Source organism: Protopterus annectens, chromosome 8.part0 (assembly GCF_019279795.1).
Source record: "Protopterus annectens isolate FY-2018-M chromosome 8.part0, PAN1.0, whole genome shotgun sequence".
In the NCBI taxonomy this organism is placed as follows: domain Eukaryota; kingdom Metazoa; phylum Chordata; order Ceratodontiformes; family Protopteridae; genus Protopterus; species Protopterus annectens.
In genome coordinates, this window is record NC_056741.1 from 1,799,975,739 (window position 1) to 1,799,999,133 (window position 23,395).

Here is a 23,395-nt window from a genome sequence, read left to right on the forward strand (position 1 = left end):
GTTTACCTGTCTTCACTCCTCCCAGGGTAAAGGAGACTGGTTAACTCTGAAGTTACACAAAGTTCCTTCTCAGAAGTAGCTTTGTATCTCTTGTGTTTTATTTTAGGGTTTCCCTTCTGAGGACAGGGTGAGCTACATGTTTCCTCATATTTAGGTAGCTCCCAGATCTTGTTTTCAATGACAAATAAATAAGATGCATTCATACTTCTCAAACTCTAAGCGTAATAAATCTGGACAAAACTAAAAAGTAATGGAGAATAAAGTCCCAAAATCAGGGACAAATTGCAGATATTGCTCTTAGAAATTTAGAAAGTTGTTAGAATAATAGGGTTTGTGTTGTTATGCATTTCTGGAATAATATAAAGTCTGGAATTCAATTATATCATTATTTAGTAACCTTAAACCTCTGAGTTGTCGGAAAATCAAATTTTATGAGGAACAGATCAAAAATGTGAGGCAAAAATCTGGACATTCTGTGAAAATCTGGGCACACTGACTTGATACAGTCATATCCCATTGTGTTCTCAACTTCTGGAACAAGCTTCTATTAAGTGTCAAGTAGATACTTTCAAGATAAAATAAAATATTGGGATGAGCAGCCTCAAATTCACTCCAGGTCTATTTTGTACTTCCCTCCTTTAGGCTAAACCGAACTTTTGAATATAAGTTATTGAACAGGCCTGTAATGGTCTGCAGACAGACTATCTAGTACTTACCTCTGAAACAAGTAACATGAGTAATTAAGGTTAGACGTCAGTTCAGGTTGGGTTTTCAAATATCAATACTGCTTCCAAATGGCAACAACTGTATGTTAGGGAAAGAATATTTACAGGGATGTGTTTAAGGAGACTTTTGATAAGCACCTTAAAAAGTAATGGATGCTGCAGAATGACCTTTAAGAGTTTAACTAATAATGCAATACCAAAGAGTCATGACATATAACATAGAAGAATTACACACCATGCTTTGCTTATTTTATTTAATCACTGGGCAGCATATATCCGTTATATCATTTATTTGAAGTTATCACTATTTATTTTTCTAGAATCAAAAACTGATAAAAGCTTTCAGTGCAGTACTCCTATGTGCTAGTTTCCAATAGAAACATTATCACTTTACTTGTACAATATCAAACTTAGATGCCCCTTATTGCCATATACCATAAACCCAGTACCCTTCCTGCCTGGGTGATAATTTGTTATTTCAGTTACTTTTTTACAGCACTTCTCTCTTATTCCCCTTTCAGAGACCTTAACGTAATAATTGTTTTTGTCTTCATCTTTTCATTTAGTGACCACTGTCCCTGCGAACGGGTTCTCTCTCAGTCCCCCACTTGCTGAACTCTTGGCCACTGGCCGCATCTGGAGTAAAGAAACCAGCCAGAAGGACTCAAGGGCTTTAAAAAGATAATATGTTACTGTAGGTGTCTAGCTATATTTCCCTCTTAGCCTGCTACTGTAGAAATTACCTGGTCTAAAGCAGAAATAACTGGCTCTACCCATGGCCAGGGATAGCAGCTGCTCCCCACCCCCATCAGCTGTAAATGCATTCCCCAGTTAAACTTTTTCTTTTTAGTTATCAGTAAACCAAGATAAAGCTTTAGGTGAAAAAAAGGTAACCCAGTAGATACACTGGAATTGCCCACTTGTAAAATAGGTACTTAAACTGCCACTTTTTGTCTGCTTCAAACTAGGTATCTACCCAGAAAGGACACAGCTGAAATCAGGTCTATAGATTGTTTTTCCCTACTAGATTCTAATAACTCCTAACAATTTGGCTATTTAGACACTTACGGCTATTTAGACACTTACCCCTGCAATCTTTAGCCTGGGGAATTCTAGCCCGCTCTGTTCGCTACACTCACTTCACTCCCCTCCCTACCCCCTAGTCACACCTGCCCTCAGTACCTCTACATTTATTCTTAGCCTTAACCCCAGCCCTAATTACCACCAATTAGGCTACACTACTAGTCACTCCCTCCCCCTACATCCAACACAATCATGCTACTACTTAATATAATAACATTTCTAACCTGCATAGTTCTAACTCACATTACATCCTACCAAGACTCTACAGTCACATGCCCCAACAACTTCCACTGTACTCTCTCAACACCCTCCCTCAAAACATTTACACTATAACTACACAACCCCTGCCACCAAAAACATCCTCCCAATACACACACTCCATTACCAAGCACCTAACACACTCAAAAATAAAATATCCCTAAGATACCATAAGCAATTTACTATGTATATAAAACATATCCTAAATACCATCTATAAACTAGCCCTCGCTGGAGACATCCATCCAAACCCTGGTCCTCCCAAATCCAACCCAATCACAAACCCTAGTCCAAGCACCCCCCCACAACTCAACTCCTGGCCAACAAAAAAAAAAAAACAGACCTACTTATAATGTCCCTAAACTTCAGTAGCATATGCAATAAAATCCAAGAACTACATGCCAGTATAAGCATATATTCCCCAGATACTCTCTTCCTAACTGAAACCTGGCTCAAACCTCACATCAAAAGTGAGGAAATACTTCCACTTGAATACAACATCCTTTGCATAGACAGATTGTCCAAAAAAGGAGGTGGTGTAGCATTGATATTTAAACACCACCTCAATATTCAACTCCTGAACACATCCGTCCCTCACCACAACAATGAAGAAATCCTTTTTGCCAATCTCAAACTAAACCCAAACCAAACAATCAATATCATAGGATGGTATTTCTCACCAGGGAAAAATATTACACCCCTAGAAAATCTCTTGAGCTGGGCTACTCTATCTCTACCCCAGGAAACCATCATTCTCAGCGACTTTAACATCAACTGGCTATCCTGCAATAACACTCTCCCAACCATTCACCTTAATCTCCGTGAGTTCACTCAACTCATCCAATCCCCTACCTGAATCAACAAAAATCCTAACAATCATACCTTACTTGACTGAATCCTAGTCAACAAAGCCCCTCACTCTTACCTAGCAGGCTGCTTACCTGACAGTCTTAGTGACCACTCCCCCACTTTCCTAATTCGGCACCACAAAAACAGTCTCAGGCCCATTATCCACAGGCAAATACAGAACAAGTCCAACTTCAGCCCCAACTCTTTCATCTCCTCCCTACAAAAAAATAACTGGTCACCACTAAAATACCTCAACCTAGATGAGGCTGTCCACTTCTTCAACAGTACCTTCCTCTCCATCCTAAACACCAATACTCTTGTAAGAAATGCCAAAGTCAGATCCAGGTGTGCCCCGTGGTTACAAAAGACCACAAGAACCCTAATGAAATGCAGAGATAAGGCCTGAGAACACTGGTGACTAACAGAAAATAACTCAGATAGGCAATCATACCTTGAACTCCACAATAAAGCCAAAAAGCAAATAAAATTAGACAAATCCCTCTACTATAAATACACCCTAATCTCTACCAACCACAACCCTAAGCAATTCTGGTCCACTATTAACACTATCCTTCACCCAGGGAAGGTTGATACCCCCCAGCCGTCCATTCCCCCCTCTTCCATCAGTATTGCTGAATCCTTCAACAAACACTTCACTGAAATTATAACATCTCTAAACAAACAACACTTCCCCACAACAGCCCCCCAACCCCTAACCCTAAACCCCCACTCCTCTTTTCTTCTTCACCTCAGTACCTACTTCCAACATAAAAAGACTATTTTCAAAACTTAAACCCACCAAACTCGCAGCTGACAACCTCCCCTCTGAATACTTGAAAATTTCAGCTGATACACTAGCCTACCCAATTTCAATTCTAATCAACCATTACATAACAGAAGGCTATGTTCCCTCGATATGGAAAATATCCCACATCATTCCCCTCCACAAAGGCACTCCCTCCACCGACCTCTCCAATTGCCCTCCATTGCGATCCTCTCCCCTCTCTCCAAGATACTTGAAAAATGTATCAACACCCAGGTCTCCAACTACCTCCTAGCTAATAATCTCCTCTCCAAAACCCAACATGGTTTCAGGCCATATCACACCACTACCTCCACTCTGCTCTCCTTCATCAACACTATACTTCATCACAAAAACAATGGCCTCTTCTCTAATGCCATATTTCTAGATATCTCAAAGGCCTTTGACATGGTATCTTCATGATATATTACTCTCTACTCTCTCCAACCGCTCCTTCTCACAATTAGCCTGTAACTGGTTCCACAGCTATCTACACGGATGCCAGCAACCAGTAATCTGGGACGATAACCTATCACCTCGCCTCCCAGTTACTCTCAGAGTTCCCCAATGGTCTATCCTTGGCCCTCTGCTATTCTCACTTTTCACTGACAACCTACATACTGCCACCACACAAGCATCTCTTATACAGTATGCAGATGGCTACTCTTATCTGCTCTGCCCCCACTCTAACAGAACTACAACAAATCACACAGGAATAATTCTCTCCTGTAGAAAGCTTGCTATCCAATGCTCAGCTCCTACTCAACCCAAGTAAGACAAAACTTATCCTGTTCCAACCTTCCAAAGCCACCCAAAACACCCCCCACCTCAACATTCTCACCAAAGACAATACCATCATCTCTCCATTAGAACACACAAAATTACTCAGTGTGGAAATAGACAGCAAACTTAGATTTAACACCCACATATCTCTCACAATAAAAAAAGTTCACAAGAAACTTGGTGCATTATATCGAAGCCGTCAATTCCTAACCAAGGCAGCTAGAATCTCCATAGCCAATTCCCAGCTAATCTCCACCCTACTCTATGCATCCCCCATACTTACCAACCTTATTCAGACAAACCTACACAAGCTGGATGCTTGTTACAACAAAATTGCTAAATTTGCTACTGGAACCTCCTACCACAGCCATCATTCTATCTCCCTTAAAGAACTAAACTGGCTAGAACTCTCACAACTCCTTCACTTTAATCAACTCACCCTTGCTCATAAACTTATTAACCACCCCATAACATCCCTTCCCTTCAAACCCTTCTCCAACCCTATCACTCCACTAGGCCCCTAAGATCAAGCAACAAAAATCAACTCACTGTTATCAAACCCAAAAACTCAGCAGGAGAAGCCATATTTTCATGTACCATATCTAAACTTTGGAACAATCTTCCACCCTCTATAACTACTCTACCTTCCAGCAGCCTTTTCAAGACTGTGCTCAAATTCCACTTAAATTTGCACTAGCTTTGTCCTTGTTCTAATCCAGACTAACACCCCCACCCTTACCTCCCCACCTAGACTCTTAACCCAACTATACTACCGCCACTACTAACCACAGTCAGAATTAGCTAGTTGTCTTTACATACTTTAAGATCTTGTCTGACAACTTTGTTACTAATTTTATAAATGACAAGAAGCTATCTTAACTTGCAACATTTACTGTATATACTGTTGGTAATAAATATCTTGTTATTGTACTAAAGCCAACAACCTGTAGTGCTGATTACTATTGCTGCAACTTTGTATCTCTATCATGTACATGATGTGGAGCTTTTCTTCCTGGGTATCCGCTGAAAAAGGACCTGCATCCAGTTGGAATTTCCCAGTAATCAAATGTAAATAAAATAAATAATAAAATAATTCTACCTCCTAACTTTTCCAACAGAACAATTTTTAGACATGCAGCTGATCAGTTTTTGAAAACATAATGTATTCTATGACCAAATTCTGACAGCAGCATTGTTTGACCTGTTTCCTTAATCCACCTATAAGTATTCTGCAATGGAACCCTAAGTATGAGGAAAACTCCTGGGGATTGCAAAATGCTCAAGTATAGTTTACTTGTGCATACATATCTTTCACCTGCATGTATCTGGGTAAATTTAAGTGGAGCTATCTTATGGATAATCAGTGTATATAAGATTGCATCTACATGATCACTCTCAAACAGATTGTGCCCATATATTTAATGCTTTATATTGTTCCAACACAATGCCTAGACATATGGCTAGAATTTCTTAGACATTTTACCAGCAATGACTTTTTCAGTTTTGTCATGCTTTCTAGGTGGACCTTCTCTCCCAAGGCTTCCATTGAAAAGAGGCAATGAACAGTTACGCAATCCTGGTAAGCATTTTCTTTAGTGGAAAGATTTATGTGTGGATTACATGTCTCTACGAAATGACTCACAAATGACAGAGAAAGGAGTTAGGTTTATTTCATTTAGATTTCATTTACTACATAGCAGTTGTCTGATGATGTAAGAGGGTGGTAAAGAGCAAAGGATGCAGCGAGCTGAACCCTGTGACTATTTAAATAACTAACAGGTTACAATTTTCTACAGACAATAAAACATTTAGAAGGCCAAAAGAATTGAGTGCTGATCTTCAAAGTGGTTTTAAATCCTTAAAAGTTATGCCATGATGGGCTTAATGCACTTTAAATGATTTACATAGTTTTTAATTTTCTATTTTAACACCTCACCTTGTGTAACCCTCCAGCCATATTTCTTACTGGCCATCCATTCATCTCCACTGCTGGAGACTCCAGAAGGGGAACAAAAGAGCTGGGGATAGTGTCCAGGATGCTGCATAAAGTTTATAGTTTCTATTTATGTTCTTATTAGTCCTTCATGTGTCAGCTGGCAGGTGGATTAAAATGTCTGGGCACACTGTGAACTGCTTACAGGTGCTTACCTCCTCATTCTCGTAATGCTTAGTGGGAATCCATGTACTCCTTTCCCATATCTGCAGCCCCCAAGGCCCTGTGCACTGGAGTGCAGTAGGGGGCCATCTCCCAGGTGATGCTCCTGTGGCAGGACTTAACCGTCTCCCCAACCTTGGCATAGTGGAGCTGACCTTCAGTGACCACTTCTATTATTATTTCACTTTCTTCTAATCATTTAAGGCCCAATAACCAAATAACTACAGGAAATATTGACTGCTTCCGTGAAGCACACAGTATGAACCTCAAGGTCTGAACATCAAGTTCTTGGCTATAACAAGGTTTTATTTGCTGATTAATAACTCAGCATTGTTTGAAAGTTTTGTGAAGACAGGTAAAGGCTGCCAGCCTAGATAGAATTTTGTAGATAATTCTGTCATTTGCAAATAATGTAAGCCACAGGCTTGTTCTCTTAAATGTGAAAAGACTGCATTGGATATTGAACTGCAAAAATGTAACAACAGTGCACTCTGCTGCAAGAAAGCTAAGTCAAGCATTTCATGACTGTCTTTGATGTTAAAATTTGGAGCCGATATGTCTAGAGGGAGGCATTCTGCCTATTGTTTTAAGATCAGAGTTAATGGATAGAATTTGCATGTATAAATGTCCTTTATTGCTCTGGTTTCTGAAAAGGTGTAAAGAATGTAAATGTAGTTTCTGTTATCCTGGGAACACCAGAGAAGTGTGAAGAATGATGTCATGTGAAGCAGCTCTGTGTTATCAAGTTAAAGACAGCGAATGAGAGAGCTCTGAGTATTTTGTCTTGAGAACATTCAGCTCACCAGCACTGCCTGTTTCTATACGTAAGTTATTTAGAACTGTGTTTTCTCTTAGATATAGCTAGGAAATAGGAAGATTAGACTAGTTTGTTTTTCTGTGATGTCAGAACTTTTCTATGGTATTATTTTAAGTATTTCTCTGTAATCTCTGAACTCTTGACTAGCACTGTGTGGTAAGAAATATTATCTTGTGTTTTTATTAATTATTAAATATTTTTAAACCTTTCAACTGAGTCTGTTTTATGTAGAGTTAATTTAAGCTCTAGAGTACATTGCCTGTATATAGTGATGCTATACCAAGTCACTTCAAATAAGTCTTAACTGTTAGGCCACACTTACCATTTAGATAATAATATTGCACAGTAATAATTGGACACCCTTTTAAGGGCCTTTGAGCAGCTGATAAATATTAGCTGGGTGGTGGCAGTGATTTCTACCATATAGTCTGGGTAAAAGTGGCACAGCTGGAGAACCTGTGCCAACCTTCCCCAGGAGTGTCTGTGTGGTTGTATAAACTCTTATCTCAAAGTGTGTGTGTGTGTGTGTGTGTGTGTGTGTGTGTGTGTGTGTGTGTGTGTGTGTGTGTCAGCTACCTGGGCAGGGACACGAAGCACTGGTTCAACAGAGAGGGTGCTGGAGGTTTTAGCTTGCTCAGCTGACTGAGATCTGGACCATATAGTTGTGCCAGTGGGGAGTCTTATTGGGGACCTGGAGGGAAAGGGAGAAACCAGCCCCAGACTGACTGTGATCTCTGTGTGCTCTTAAGGGAAATTGTACTTTACTGTGTATGTATTTATTATCCTTTCCCTATATGGACACCCCTTACTGGTGTTAGTGGTGAGGATTGAGGCTCCTTGATTGCTGGGCCAGTGCACGGCATCACAAGTTTAATCAGTTTTCTGTGCTCAATGGTCTATTGCATGTTGTTGTTTTGCTTTGAGCCCACTGGTGGGAGGGCACATTTAAGTTCTCTGTAAGGTGTCCTGCTTGTATTCTTAGCAAAATAGTAGTTCTGATGTAATGATAAAATTAGTGTGAGGAAAAAATGCCTACTTACTATTATCTGTGTGTACTCTGACAGCTTCGGCCCATCACAGCGCCTCTCTGCCTTCTTTAACAAGTCTGATAAGAAACCCTGCAAAACAAAATATGTCTATTAAATATTTAGTTAGTAATGCAGAAAGCCATTTAATGGACTTTACAGCACTATAGTGCAATATTTGCTGTTTAATGATGAGAAATTAATATAATTAAATTATAAAAATAACAATCTTCTGTATCTACATCCCTAGACTCACACATGATAGGTTGTGCTTAGACTTGTTGCATGTATAAAGCAGGGTATCAAAGAATGAACTATAATCAACCTTTTGGGTGTAGGAGGTGGGATTCAAAACAGATATGTAAAAGGTCTGAGTCTTTCTTTGCATAGAAGTTCCTGAGGCTTGACCCATTTCTAGATAACAACAAACAAAAACAACATTCAGATAAATGAAATCTTGCTACAGTTTAGAAAGGTGGTCTCCATTTATTAACTGTTGCAATACATCATTGTTCTGAGTAATGGTTGTACATGTGCATACTTTGGTTTGTTTTAACCATGCACTGGCTTTGATGTGGACAAGTAACATGCAGTCATATGTAGAACTAGGTTTCTATATAAATGTAGTACACATATTAGAACATATGAAAGCAACCAGAGGAATGCCTGTGAACAATCCCATGTTTTAATCCATCAGAAAGATACATATGTAGAAGGCAAGCCAAATATCCCGGTGTATTATCTTTACAGCAGTAAGCATCATGGACTGTCTGCAATCTCATGGTATATGCCACATATCCTTCTCAATCATAGCTCCTCCTCTTCCAGATATTCTAGTCCTTATATTGCAATTTTGTATCATCCAATGTGCAGTGGAGGCTGGAAACTTCGGATCAATAGGGGGCTGCAGGAGGCAACTAAATGTGTCATGGCTAACTGCAATGAGGTGGGACAATATTATAATTCTGAATACATATTAGTTCTCCAAAGCCAAAATTACAACAAAAAACAGAAGGCTAATCATTTCATCCACAAACAGCCAACATACAAATTGCCCACCTGAAGTGTCTGTTTTGACACTGCTAAGATTAAAATTACAGCGGTAATGGTTGCTTTAGTTTAGTTTGGTTGCATCCAAACAGCAGTCACAGCTTGTATGCCACCTCACCTAACCCAAATACACATTAATCTTGCTAAGCCAAATTACAACCGTAAACAGTGCCTGTCATTTCATTCACAAACAGCCCCCCCCAACTGCCCACCCATAGTATCAAGTTTGAACTTGCAAGATTTATAAAAAAATAGAAAAGATGACAGGTTATATTGATGTATTTTTCACATAGACAGTAGCCAGAGCTCAGTGCTTGTGGTCAGATCTTAATTTACCCAAATATATCCTCAGCCCAGCAAAGCCAGAGTTACAACACCAAAACAGGAAGGCCGATCATTTCATCCACAAACAGCCACCATTTCAATTTCCCACCTAAATGATCTGCTTTGACCCTGCCATGATTAAAATAACATTACTGGTGGTGCATTGATTTAGTTTTTTTGCACAGAAACAGTAGTCACAGCTTATATGCCAAGTCACGTTACCCAAATGAACATTAATCTTGCAAAGCCAGAACTGCAACAGTGAACAGCAGGGTGACTCACTTACTTCACACACAGCCACCGTCACCTTTGTCATTCACAGTGTTTGGTTTGAACAAGTGAGGTTAAAAAAAAAGAAAAAAAACACCACATAAATAAAGATATATTAATGAGTTTTTTTTCACATAAACAGTAGCCAGAGCTCAGAGTCTGTGGTCCGTCTTATTTCACCCAAGTGCACCTTGGCCCTAAAAAGCCAAATTACAACAATAAACAGCAGTGCCATTCATTTCATTCACAAACATCACCCATCTCCATTGCCAATCCACAGTGCCTGGTTTGAACCTACAAGATTTAAAATAAAAAAAAGACTACAATACTTACATTAATGTGTTTTTCAGGTAACAGTAGTCAGTACTGGTAAATGATCTTATGTCACCCAAATACACATTAGTCCAGCAAAGCTAGAGTTTCAACAACAAAATAGCACAGCCAATTACTGCATCCACAAACAGCTCACATACCAACTACCTACCTAATGTAACTGGTTTGACTCTGCTAGGATATTAGATAAAAAAGGGGCGGCCGCAATGGTGCCTCACAGCAAGAGGTTCTCCGGTTCGATTCTCGGCTGGGGTGCATTCTGTGCGGAGTCTGCATGTCCTCCCTGTGGTCGTGTGGGTTTCATCCAGGTGCTCCGGTTTCCCCCCATATCCCAAAGACATGTAGTAGGTGGATTGGATACTCTAAATTGGCCACAGGTGTGAGTGTGTCCCTTCTGTGGAAGGTTGGGGACCGGGCTGGCAACTCAACACTGTAAAACTCCACTGCCAGTTATGAGCAGACAGATGATCCACTGTGGTGACCCCTAACCAGGAAAAAGTCAGAAGAAGAAGGATATTAGATAAAAAAATCATCCATAAACAGCTACCATATCCATCGCTAACCTACATAAATAGCTTGTTTGACCTTGCCAGAATTACTTATTTTTGAAAAAAAGAATATAGCAGTTTTACCCACAAACATCCCCCTACCCACTGACTGTCTATAGTGTCTGGTTTGACCCTGGCAGGGTAAATAAAAAATAAGAGCTATTAGATTAAAAAATAATAATAATAATTTCATCCACAAACAGCACCCTTCACCTAATTAATGCCTGTTTTCCTAAAGTATCTGGATTGACTTTCCAGGATATTAAAAAAATATATATCTACAAAATACACTGCCTACCTAGCATCTGGTTGACCCTGTCAGGATAACAGAAAAACATATATTAATCCACAACCACAAACAGCTCCTAAAATTCACTGCATAGCCTACATACCTAAGTAATCTGGTTGACATTACCAGGATTAAAAAAAAATGTAAGACAACCTTTAACTACTAATCATTACCAGCTAAGCTGACCCACTGGAAAGACACCACCTGCTGTAGAATGCAAATAAAAATAAAAAAATAAGTAAATAAAATAAGTGGTCTTGGGTGTTTCCAAGAAGCAGGTGAAAATAAATAGCCCCTGCTACATTGTTCTTGCACATATGATAATCATATCTATACAAATTTCTTTCAAAGTGAGCAGGAAGGGAACTCCTCAGCTTTTATTTCCTCTAGGATGTTCCCTCTCTTACCAACTTCAGTACAGTAGCCACTTCACTTATGCATACAAGCTGCGATCATATGACAAGCAGCCTGGTCCTCCAGTAAAACATGTGTGGTCAAATCCGCAATGAATTCTGGGTGAGTTCTTTGAACTATACCTAATATAGATGTAAAGAAGTAACTAAATAGTAAACAATAACAGTACAAAACTCGCACATAAGCACAGTGGAAGTTCCAAGAGCTGGCAAAATCAGCCGAAACAAGGTACTTCTAAATTATTTAAAATAAAAAAAAATATTTTCACATAAAGAAAAGAATGCTGAAACGATTGTGGCAGGTGTGGGGGTGCAGCAGCCTAGTATCACAAGCTGCTCATCCCAGTGTGAACTGATATTCTCTTTACCTCCATTCCACTACCTTACAATAACGTTTTCACATCTATGGTGGTTCAACAGACTGTATTTCCAGTCCTCACACATGAATGTTTGAACTTCTCTGGTGCACTAATGTACACCCTCTCCACCAGCTGGTCTAATCCACTAAAATAAGTGTCAGGACTATAACTCTTATGATCTAGAGAATCCATGCGGACTCTACAGGTTTCCAGAAGCTGGGACAGTGCTCAACAGGACCTTCATAGCTCTCTGGGTAGTTGGCAGCTTATTTCTAAATGGATGCAGAGAAATATAGATGTAGAAGAATCACAGCTCTCAACTTCTTTGTTCAAAAATCAGGGAAAGGCAAAAATAATGGGGAGAAAAAGGGGCAAAATCAGGGACAGTTTTTAAATATCACTTTAATTCACTTACAAATGTTAATAGGTCATCAGGTATTGTACCGAAACACTTTTTCTGAGCAATAAGAAATATTAAAGTCTAATGTCTGCCATTCTGACCTACCATAATCCTGAGTTATTTACCAGAAAATCAAAATGTTTATGAGGCACTGAGAAAAAATGAGGCAAAATATCAGTGACAGTTGAAAGTATGTACAGAACTAAGAATACATTATTAATGCTGAACTGTAAGATCTTGGATACAGTGGTCTATGCATTTCACAGAGACACACAAGCTGTGTGGCCGGATCTTGATAATCAGTGGATAAATAGTGTTGCTATCCTTACCTAAAAAAATACAGAAGATAAGCCCAATGGATCATTATTAGCTTAGACCTTTTAGTACATTTTAAATTCAAGCCAGAGGTAAAAAGGGGTAATGGACCTGCAGAAAAACAAAATATGGATTCACTTCTAAAGAATGAAATGTCATTTAACCAAAACTTACTTGATCGAGACGACAACAGTGAATGCTGAATTAACTGAATGTTCACATTACCGGATTTCTTTTACAGGGAATAGACACTTGGTCAGCATGGGGAAATTTGCCCTTTCCCCCACTGTAGTGTGATCTTGGAGTGGGTATATATAGTTGGGGATGTGTGGCGCAGCCCCCACCTGGTTGGGTTTGACATACTGCGGTGTGTTTTTAAGTTGTATGTTATCTTCTTTTACAATAGAATGGTGTTTTGTTGGAATGCACTTTAACAAACTGAAGCCTGACAGGTAGTACCACCTCTAATACCTGTCAACAATGTGAGCACTCACCATAGACAGGCAGACAGATATGGATAAAAAGAGATATATAAAACAGACACACACTTATATATATATATATATATACATATATATATATATATATATATATACATATACAATCTCTTACACACACACACACACACACACACACACACACACACACACACACACAGTCTCTCTCTCTTTACACACACATATACATACACACCCAATGTGTGTATATATATATATATATATATATATATATATATATATATATATATATATATACACACAGTATACTTGTTCTATCAAATGGTGCTTTCAGTGGCAAAATGAACTGGTGTGTTTTTGCATCATACTTAGGTATACTTGCCTGCTGGCTTTACTGAATGTTGTATGGTGTTTGTGAGCTGGATTTGTTTTGGGTCTTAAGGCAAGTGGTTTTGGTGTTGGGGTTGGAGTGTGTGTGTGTGTGTGTGTGTGTGTGTGTGTGTGTGTGTGTGTGTGTGTGTGTGTGTGTGTGTGTGTGTGTGTGTGTGTGTGTGTGTGTGTGTGTGTGTGTGTGTGTGTGTGTGTGTGTACATACTCACTTGTATAAGTGTGCTTGAGTGTTTTCAGGTTAAAGTTATTACAGTAAGGAAAGAGATTTAGTGTTGTACATTTTTGATGTGGCATATGTGTCCAAGTGATTTTGTGCTGTGGTACAGCAGGAAAATGGATTTTTATAAGTTAATTTGTAGAGTTAGGATCTGGGATGAGTACACATGACTAAAGTAAAGCAGAGGTGTTTGTGTTCCTCTTGTGTACTAACCCTAATTCTACACATTAACTTATGAAACCACTTTGCATAACAGTACCACTTTTCAGATAAATTTGGTCTAGTGGCACTATTTTTTTCTTTTCTTAACTGAATGTAGGCCACTAATTGGAAGGCAGCCACTGCATGTGACACTGGTTTGTGGATGGAGTTGGATCCTCTGATGGTTGGCTGGTGCACAGTAAGTTCTAACACCGTGAATGAGAAATGCCTGGACAGGTAGCTGGAGGGGTGGGCAGGATCATCATGCCTCAATGACCCTGCTTTCTGTGGTGGTTGGTTGAGCTACAAACACACAACCACTTGAGGTAGCAACAACACCTATCAGATAGTAGTAGTACCTATTCACAGAATGGAACACAGAGGAACAAAAATATGCACAGTTTCACTGACTTCTGACCTAGAATGATCGTTCCTGATGAAATCCTGACTCATGTGGTCTACCACTGCGTCTGAACTGCAGGAGAGCATTTGGTGTACTAAGTAACTGTTTTATAGGTGTAATTGGAGGAAAATACATCATCTACACTTATGCCATTAGTGTAGGACTGTCTCTAAAATGGAAAAACAAAAAGCACAACAGAGATGCGAGAAGTTATCTGTCCTCAGAGTTAAGGCAGAGTTCTGACTTCACTTCCTTGTTATTTATGTTACTTATTTACTGACATTTATTTGTGAAAAATGAAAATTAAAAACACTTAAATGTTACAATATTAGGCAAGAGTAATAAAACAGTCTAAAACTTCAGAGTTTAATTCCTTGTGTGACTCACTTTTTGTGATACACAGGGTTCCTGGATGTGAGGCGGATTTACCAGAACAGAGTTGAACATTTGTATTCCAAAGGCTAGGAATCAGATAAACTACCCTGCTCCTCAGGCATAAAAATCACTTTCTAAGTGCAGCTTTGGAAAAAGAATATTGGCTGTTTAATGAGGTGCACTTATTAATATACTTTGTTTCCCATGAATGGACAGATAGCTACATAAAAACAATAATGAAATCTGTTTAACAACTTTTTTTACCAGCCTTTTTGCTTTATATCTATACAACTATGAAGTTTAGCATATAAACCTATTGGGTCTCTCTGATGACAAACATCTTCTTATTTAATACATAAAAGGTGATGCTTTTAGTTCATCTACAAAATCATCTTCTAAACAGGATTGGAATATTTTATTTGCATCAGTAAGGTACAAAAAATGTAATGTAAAACATTCCTTCATTCATTTTCGGTCTAGGGTAATGGGAAGCTAGATCCTAGCCCAACAAGGAAGGTAAGAAATCAGTTGTAGATTAGATGCAAATCCACTGTACAACCCACATAAACATACGTTTACCTGTTTACCACAAATACACCTAGAAGCAAGTGGGGACATTTCCAACAGATGCAGAGAGGTGGATTGCCAATGGGGGGGAAACTGAATACTCTGGCAAAACCTATGAGGAGACTGCCAGAACATGAAAATTTTACCAAGAACATACTCCCAAGTGGAAACTGAACCAGACAACACCCATTATGTAGAAATCTGATGCACAAATACAGGAAAACATTATGGTTAAGAGAGTGCTATATAATGGAGATGCAGGCTTACAAATGCGGTACTTGATAATATGAAATTTAACCAGATTTTTCCCGTACCTCATACATCAGACAATTTTCCTTTCTTTTTTTGATACTGGACTGGTCTATTTTTGCTTTATCTATGAATTAATAACAGATATAGCAAAGCAACTTTAAGCAGAACTGAGTGTCACTGTCATTTTTCCATAGGTTAGACAAGATAAGGGCATATTTTTTTTTTATTTTGAATTTGTTAACCTGGCTGGAGCACTGATTCATTGGACCTATTTCAGTCCTAGCCCGGGGAGTTTTGTATATGTTCTGCAATATGTCACATATACCACTGTGACACAGAGATTCTAAAAGGCAATCAGTATATGGCCTTTAATGCATTTTTGTAAAAGAAGGTTCATTTGGCAATGTAACTTTTTTAACAAAATATCAATGCAGGAATATTCACATTGCATCATAAATATGAAAAATTCTTCTTTGGTTGCTTAAACATAACAATAATGTTTTACTTAAAAAAAAAAAAATACTGATAAATATCTGAAAGAGTTCAGAGCAGCAGTGGAAAAATTCTGGGCCAAAAATTACCGGTTTAATACTGGGTTAACTATTTCACGTTGACATTTATTTATTTTTTATTTATTTAAAATTTGTTTGCCAGGATAGTCTGACTGGACAACAACTGTCCATTTTCAGTGGAGTCCTGGGGAGAAAACCTCCATAAGTTTACAGAGAGAAGAAAAATTTACAAGAGAGACATTATAGAGTAGTAGCATACAGACTGTAGACTTTACAGCCATTAGTATACAATAAGAGGATATTCCCCTATTGGTTGAAAATACAAGTGTACAAAATATACAATGAGAGTAGATAAGAACCTGGTAGAGCATTGCAAGATATTTCACAATTGAATAAGAGTATATAAATGTTTACGTTTCCATACATACATTCAAGCAAATGTGCATGTAAGAGCATATACACATACGTACACACACACACACACACACACACACACACACACACACACACACACACACACACACACACATATATATATATATATATATATAATATAGATACACACATACACACACATATATATATATATATATATATATATATATATATATATATATATATACACACACACACACACACACACACACACACACACACATGTACATGCACTCATATATAGGTTATTGCTCACACATGGGTAGGTGTAATTAGATGGTGGTGTTTGTGTTGCCCAGGACAGATTGGGTGTAGAAATAATGACTGGGCGAGGCTTCAGGGGGTCAATTACAGTTGCATAGATGGTTGGTGAAGAGGTATGTTTTAAGTAGGCTTTTGAAGGAGGGTGTGGAGTTTTGTAGTCTGAGGTCAAGGGGAAGGTTGTAACATATTTTTGCTATTTCATGGGCAAATAGTGATTCCCTGGAGTTGTTTTTGCATGTGATGGTTTCGATTAAGTCTTTGTTGGAGGACCAAAGTTGTCTATTTGGATTGTAAAAGTTCAGCATGCCAGTCATGTCAGGGGTTTTCTTGGGATAGTACAGAATTAGATGAGCTAGGCTGAGTTGATGGTACCTTAATAGGTTTGGAAATTCAAGCCAGTGCAAGGCTTATAGGGAAAGGCAGTGGTGGGATCGTGATTTGGTACTGGTAGCGAATCTAGCGATTTTGTTGTAAGAGATGGAAAGTTTATTAAGGTTAGTTTTGTAAAGATTAGTTAGAATTGGGGATGCATAAAATAGAGTGATAGGAGGTGGGTCCTGGCTATTGTAATTTGAGATTCGGTGGTTAGATAACTTTTACAGCGATAGAGGGAACCTAGCGTTTTGTGGACGTGAGTGATGGTTGTTGATGTGCTTTGTAAATGTGAGTTGCTGGTCAATGGTAACTCCTAGGAGTTTAGCCTCAGTGACGGGGTGATTAGGGTTTTGTTAGTGGAGAGTATAGAGAAGGTAAGGTTGCTCGTTTTAGTAGAGTGGAATAGCATTAGTTGTGTTTTCTTGGGATTTAGTATGAGTTGTGAGTTGTTAAGCCAGTTCTCTATTTCAGAGAACGCTTCTTGGGCTTTTTGTTGGAGAAGTTGGATGTTGGGTGCAGAGCATATGAGAAGTGTGTTGTCAGTATATTGTACTATGTCGGCTTTAGAGGTAGCCGAGTGGAGTTAGTTTGTGAAGATATTAAAAAGAAGGAGTCCTAGGATTGATCTTTGCAGTACACCTAAGGAGGTTGGGTGTGGGGGGATAGAGAATTATGCCATTTGATGGATTGTTGGCAGTTATCTAAATAGCTTTTAAACCAGAGGAGGGTGGGGTTGTTAAGGTTGAAGTCAGAGAGACAGGACAGTAGTTTATTATGTGAGACTGTGTCAAATGCCTTGGATAAATCTAGGAAGGTAGTCGAGACAAATTTACCTAAATTCCTGTGGGAGTTTATAATACTGGTTAATTTGAGTAGGGCAGTGGTGGTGCTGTGGGATGGGCAAAATCTGTGTTGGGTTGAGGAGAGAAGGTTGTTGGTGAGGAGACAGAAGAGGGACTGGTGATGAATACATCTTTTTTGGATCTTAGAGAGGGGTGAGAGAAATACAATTGGTCAGTAGTTGGAAAGGTCTAGGGAGGGGCCACCTTTGTGGAGTGGTATGATACATGAGGTTTTCCACTGGGATGGAACAGTGTGTTTGGTGATGAGATCTATTTATTAGAAGTGAAATGGGATAGGCTATAGCTATGGATGCAATCTGGAGGTATTCAGCAAGAAGGTTATCGGCTGCAAGGGTGGTTGGTTTGAGTTTGGCTAAGAGTTTTTGGATATTAGAGGTAAGAACAGACTTAAGTGTGAAGGGTATGGTATTGATTTGGCCTGAGGTGGTTGTGGGGGTGTTGGAGGAGGTGATGATGTTTAAGAGTTTGAGTACTGAGGAGGTGAAATAGATATTAAATCTGGAGGCTATGTCCAGGTCTGTACCTGTTATATTGGGGGCAGGTGTGCTGGTTCTTCTGGGCTGTAGGATGTTTTTTATTGTTGCCCAGAATCTTTGCAGTTTGGTACTGTATTTGTTTTGCTGAGTGATATAGTAATTTTGTTTATCGAGCTTAACTTGCTTTTTTGCTTTGCTTTGTTCCGGAGCTCATGAAAGATTTGCCTAGTTGCGGGTAACCTTGTGTGGTGCCAGGTTTTCCAGGCTTTATCCCTGGCTCTAAGTAGGGCTTTTGTGGTTTTCTGGAGCCAATAGGTGGGGTTGCTACATATCCTGATTTTTAAGAGGGCTAGTTGGTTGAGGATATTTAGGAAGGTGAAGTTGAAGTAATCAACTGCTTTGTCTAATGAAAGGGTTTTGATGGGAGACCAGTTGCAATGTTGCAAGACTCTTATGAAGTGGTTTCTAGGAAAATGTTTGTTAGAGTGGATTTGTAGAAGGGAGGTAGAGTTAATTATTTTAAATTTGTGCCTGAGGATAAAAGTGGGGCTGTGGTCGCTCAGAGAGTTTGATAGGGTGCCACATTGATGGACAGTATTTGGTTAATTTGCGAGGATCCAGTCAAGTATAGATTTTCTTTTTGTGGCCTTATCAATGTGTGTGGGAGTATCTATAAGTTGGGTGAAGTTATATAGGTTAATGTGGTGGGTGGGGGTGGGAGAATCAATGGTGTTCCAGTCAATGTTTACATCACCTAGCACAATAGTTTCTTGAGGGAGGGAGTATGAGGCCCTGTGAAGTATGGATTCTAGGGTGGTTAGGTTGTCACCCAGGGGTATATAGATACCCAGTAGGTTTAGGTGCTTATGTTGGCTAAGGGAGAGTTTTGCAAATAGAGTCTCTGCATTGTTGAAGTTTGGGGAATCCTTTTGGAGGAGTTGGAGTTTTAGGTTGGTTCTGTGAAGTAGAGTAAGCCTCCACCTCTTTTATGTGGCCGGTCTGCCCTGAGAATATTATACCCAGGTTGGGTGATGGAATTATATTTAATATGTGATTTAAGCCATGTCTCTGTGATGAGAATAATATCAGGGTTATATAAGGAGATGGCAGCATGAAGGTCTTCTGTTTTATTCATGATACTGCGGGTATTCATATTTAGTATCAGTAAGTCGGTGGGTTTGTACTTAGCTGGATAGTGATGGCTGCATGGCTTATTAATAGGGATTTCTGGCCTGGGGATGAGGTGAATGTCTCCTCCTAGTAGTAGCTGGGTAGTTATACAGGTGATAGTTTTTAGGTTTTGGACAATTAAATAGTGAAATTGTAGACTTGGTTGCTTTTCAGATGGATAGAAGAGGTAGATGGGAGAGGCATGGTATATGGGGGGGTTGGGTGTATATGGTGGGTATATGCTTGCGTGAGTGGGGGTGATAGTAATGTGGGTTAGGGTGGGGGATTTGGGGTGGATAAAGTGAGTGATTGTGAGGAGATAAAAGGTGCTGATGGTGGCTATGTAGAGACAGGTGAATAGGGAGGTTAATCCCAGGAGGGTATAGTGAAGATGAGACAGGGGGTAGTGAGACATAGTGGGAGTCAGGTTGTGGAGTTAGAGGAGGTATTTATATTTGGTGAGCGTGTGAGTTGGATGAATAGGAGATATGGGTGTGGATACTGAACTGGCAGGTGGGCTGGGGTGGTGGGAAGTAGAAGGACGTGTATAGATGATGCTGATGAATGTAATTATTGGATAATGGGTGGATGAAGAGAAGGTCTTAGTAAAGGAAGTTACCTATAAATTCAGAGTGTGCAGGGGTGTGTGGGAATTGGGGGCATGGTAGGGGAGCAGAGTGAGGCTGTATGAATGGGATGAGCCAACCTGAGCCAATTAAGGTATGTGCAATTCAAAAATAAACTATAATTTGCTCAGAAGTCACATCTATAATGCTAGTCCTTTTTTGTTACTGATGCTTTTATTTTTTATTTTTTTTAAAGGAGGGAAAGTCCTTTTTAATGTTAACAGTTGGATGCCCTAAGAAATTACCTTGTCTGAGGGCCGAGAGAGAGTAAGTCAACTATTGTTGAGTCAGAGACAGACTGGGAGGTTAGTGGGGATATATCACATAGAAAAAGAAAAAAAATAAACAGGTGAATGCTTCTTTAGAGACTGTAAGGGCAAGAATTACAGTTTAGAGTGGAGTGTTTTTACAGACTTGAAGGGTAGAAATCAGAATATTTCTACATGGGAGGGGGGAACCTGGAATCCCTGCTGCTGATTCATGTATTTATGTTCAGTACATTAAGGATTATATATATATATATATATATATATATATATATATATATATATATATATGGGTCCACTATGTAATCTCGAAATATGGAATTCCCGAATTTCAGTATTTCGAAATTACATAGCCGAAAACCCAACCACAGCACATAATTCCGAAACCGCATAACCACGAAATTCAAAATCCCGAAGGTATGCTACACATACAGCACACACATAAACACACACAGCTGCCCCTCCACAATCAAATAAATTATTCTGCACTACAGATAAGCAGGGGGCTGCGCCCTCTACACCCCCTACTTATATATTCTATTCTAGATCACACAAACAGACACACAAACAAAACTCGCACCCACACATTTTACAGTCCCTCACACACGTACATCACAGTCACCACACACACTTGCACACGCTAAAGCCCCTAACCAACACACTTATACATACATACTTACCTAAACTTCCACCCATCCATGTACACACCACACCAGCAGAAGCGGAAATTCAATATCTCCGTGCTCACATTTCAATTTTAAATCATGGTTATAAAGTGTTTATGACTATGCTATCTAACAGAATGACAAATGTATTAGCAAACTGATATGAAACTTAAGTACTTAACATAACAGATCCATAGTCTGACTTTCATCTGGATTAGCCATGAATTGTCAGATCCAGTTGGATCCAACTTCGGCAGACTCTGAAGCTTTTCAGTTCCAGGGTTCTGACTCGTCCCTTATCCATAATTCCCTCTACTCCACCTCAGTACCTCAGACCGAGTTGGTCCTAATAACACATGTATCAATCCTGATTCAAGGCTAAACTAGTATTCAGGACAACTGGTAGAACTGGGAAGCAGTCAGTAAAGACTGCTCATAGACAGGGTGTGCCAGAAAACTACCCGGTCACCAGAAGCTCATTAGTGTTAATTGGAAAGAGGCGGAAGGGAGAGAGGGATGTTGAACTAAATCAAAATCAGACAACACGGATCTATCGTTAGGGTAAGTTTATTTTATTGTTTTTATTTATTTACTGCATTTGTTTACCAAGAAAGTCCACTGGGCCTAAAAGATTGCATTTTTAGTGGAGGCATGGGGACAAAAGCTCTGACAAGAACATAGATAAAGAAAATATTAAACATTAATTGGTACAAAAGTAGACACAGTGTTACACATAGTGATTACAGTAATATACACAGAATATATACAGTGGATATAAAACGTTTACACACCCCTGTTAAAATGCCAGGTTTTTATGATATAAAAGAATGAGACCACAATAAATAATTCAAAAAATTTTCCCACCTTTAATGTGACATATAGCCTGTACAATTCAATTGAAAAACAAACAAATCTGTTAGGGGAATAAATATAAAAAATAAAAAAAGTACAATACGCTGTTTGCATAATTGCGCACACCCTTAAACTAATACTTTGTTGAAGCATGTTTTGATTTATTTACAGCATTCAGTCTTCTTGGGTAAGAGTCTATCAGCATGGCACATCTTGACTTGGTAAAATTTGCCCACTCTTCCTTGCAAAAGCACTCCAAATCAGTCAGATTGTGAGGGCATCTCTTGTGCACTGCCCTCTTCAGGTCACTCCACAGATTTTCTCAAAGTGTAGTTGCTTACTGTGGCCAGAGGGCATAAGAATTATTGTTTTCTGTGGCTATAAAGTACGCACATTTACTCTGATCAGCTCGCTGTGCAGCAGCAATTGGCAGTACTCTGTATGGTTGCAACTATCTATATACCACATTGAAAACATCTTTCCACCCTTTACCACACCTCTAGCTCTCCATTTCTCATAAAATTCTTTTCATTAATGTACCACATGGGCACCATCTTACCAAACCTTCATCTTTTTCTACCAACATTGTAAGCTCTCACCATTTCAATTCACAACCCTAACTCACCTCAATAACTACCATATTACCACATCATATCTCAACTTCACCACAAACACACATACATTACATCACAAAACCCTCTTTTTCTCCATCTCACTCCTTCTCTATATCAACAAATATGCTCAGATCTGTTCTGTTATAGATACATTAAAGTTAAGAATAGCACAGTATCAGCAGTACTGAAAGTCAGACACTAGTACAAATGGCTCTATGCCTCTACTCACCCCACTTCCGTAGTGAAAATTAGTGGAGATATTCAACCTAACCCTGGACCCACACATCAACTACCCACCATGGCCAATCTATTATTTTCCAATGCTCCCAATGCAGTTTTCCCATCAGGTAATACATCTAACCTCATTCTTTTCAACATTAATCTCAGAAGTTATCTGCAGCAAAAGTCATGATATCCATGCATATCTATATTTTTACTCCCCAGACCCAACTAATAAGCTCCACCACCAGAATCAACAAAAGCCCTAAAAGGCAATCCACCCTGGACTAGATTTTGACAAACACACCCTGTAATATAAAATCTTCTCATTGCTTACCCGATACTATAAGTGTCAACTTCCTGCCTATGTAATAAGACAGCAACATGGTTCTCTGACA

At 39.1% G+C, this 23,395-nt stretch overlaps 1 protein-coding gene across 1 annotated transcript in view; it reads right to left on the bottom strand.

Annotated features, from left to right (window-relative positions):
* CALB2 (calbindin 2) overlaps positions 1-23,395 on the bottom strand; it is an 865,351-nt gene that overhangs the window by 220,517 nt on the left and 621,439 nt on the right. Inside the window, exon 6 of the mRNA XM_044081296.1 lies at positions 8,512-8,589. Coding sequence (XP_043937231.1) covers positions 8,512-8,589 — 78 coding nt within the window. The remainder of the gene's footprint in view (positions 1-8,511; positions 8,590-23,395) is intronic.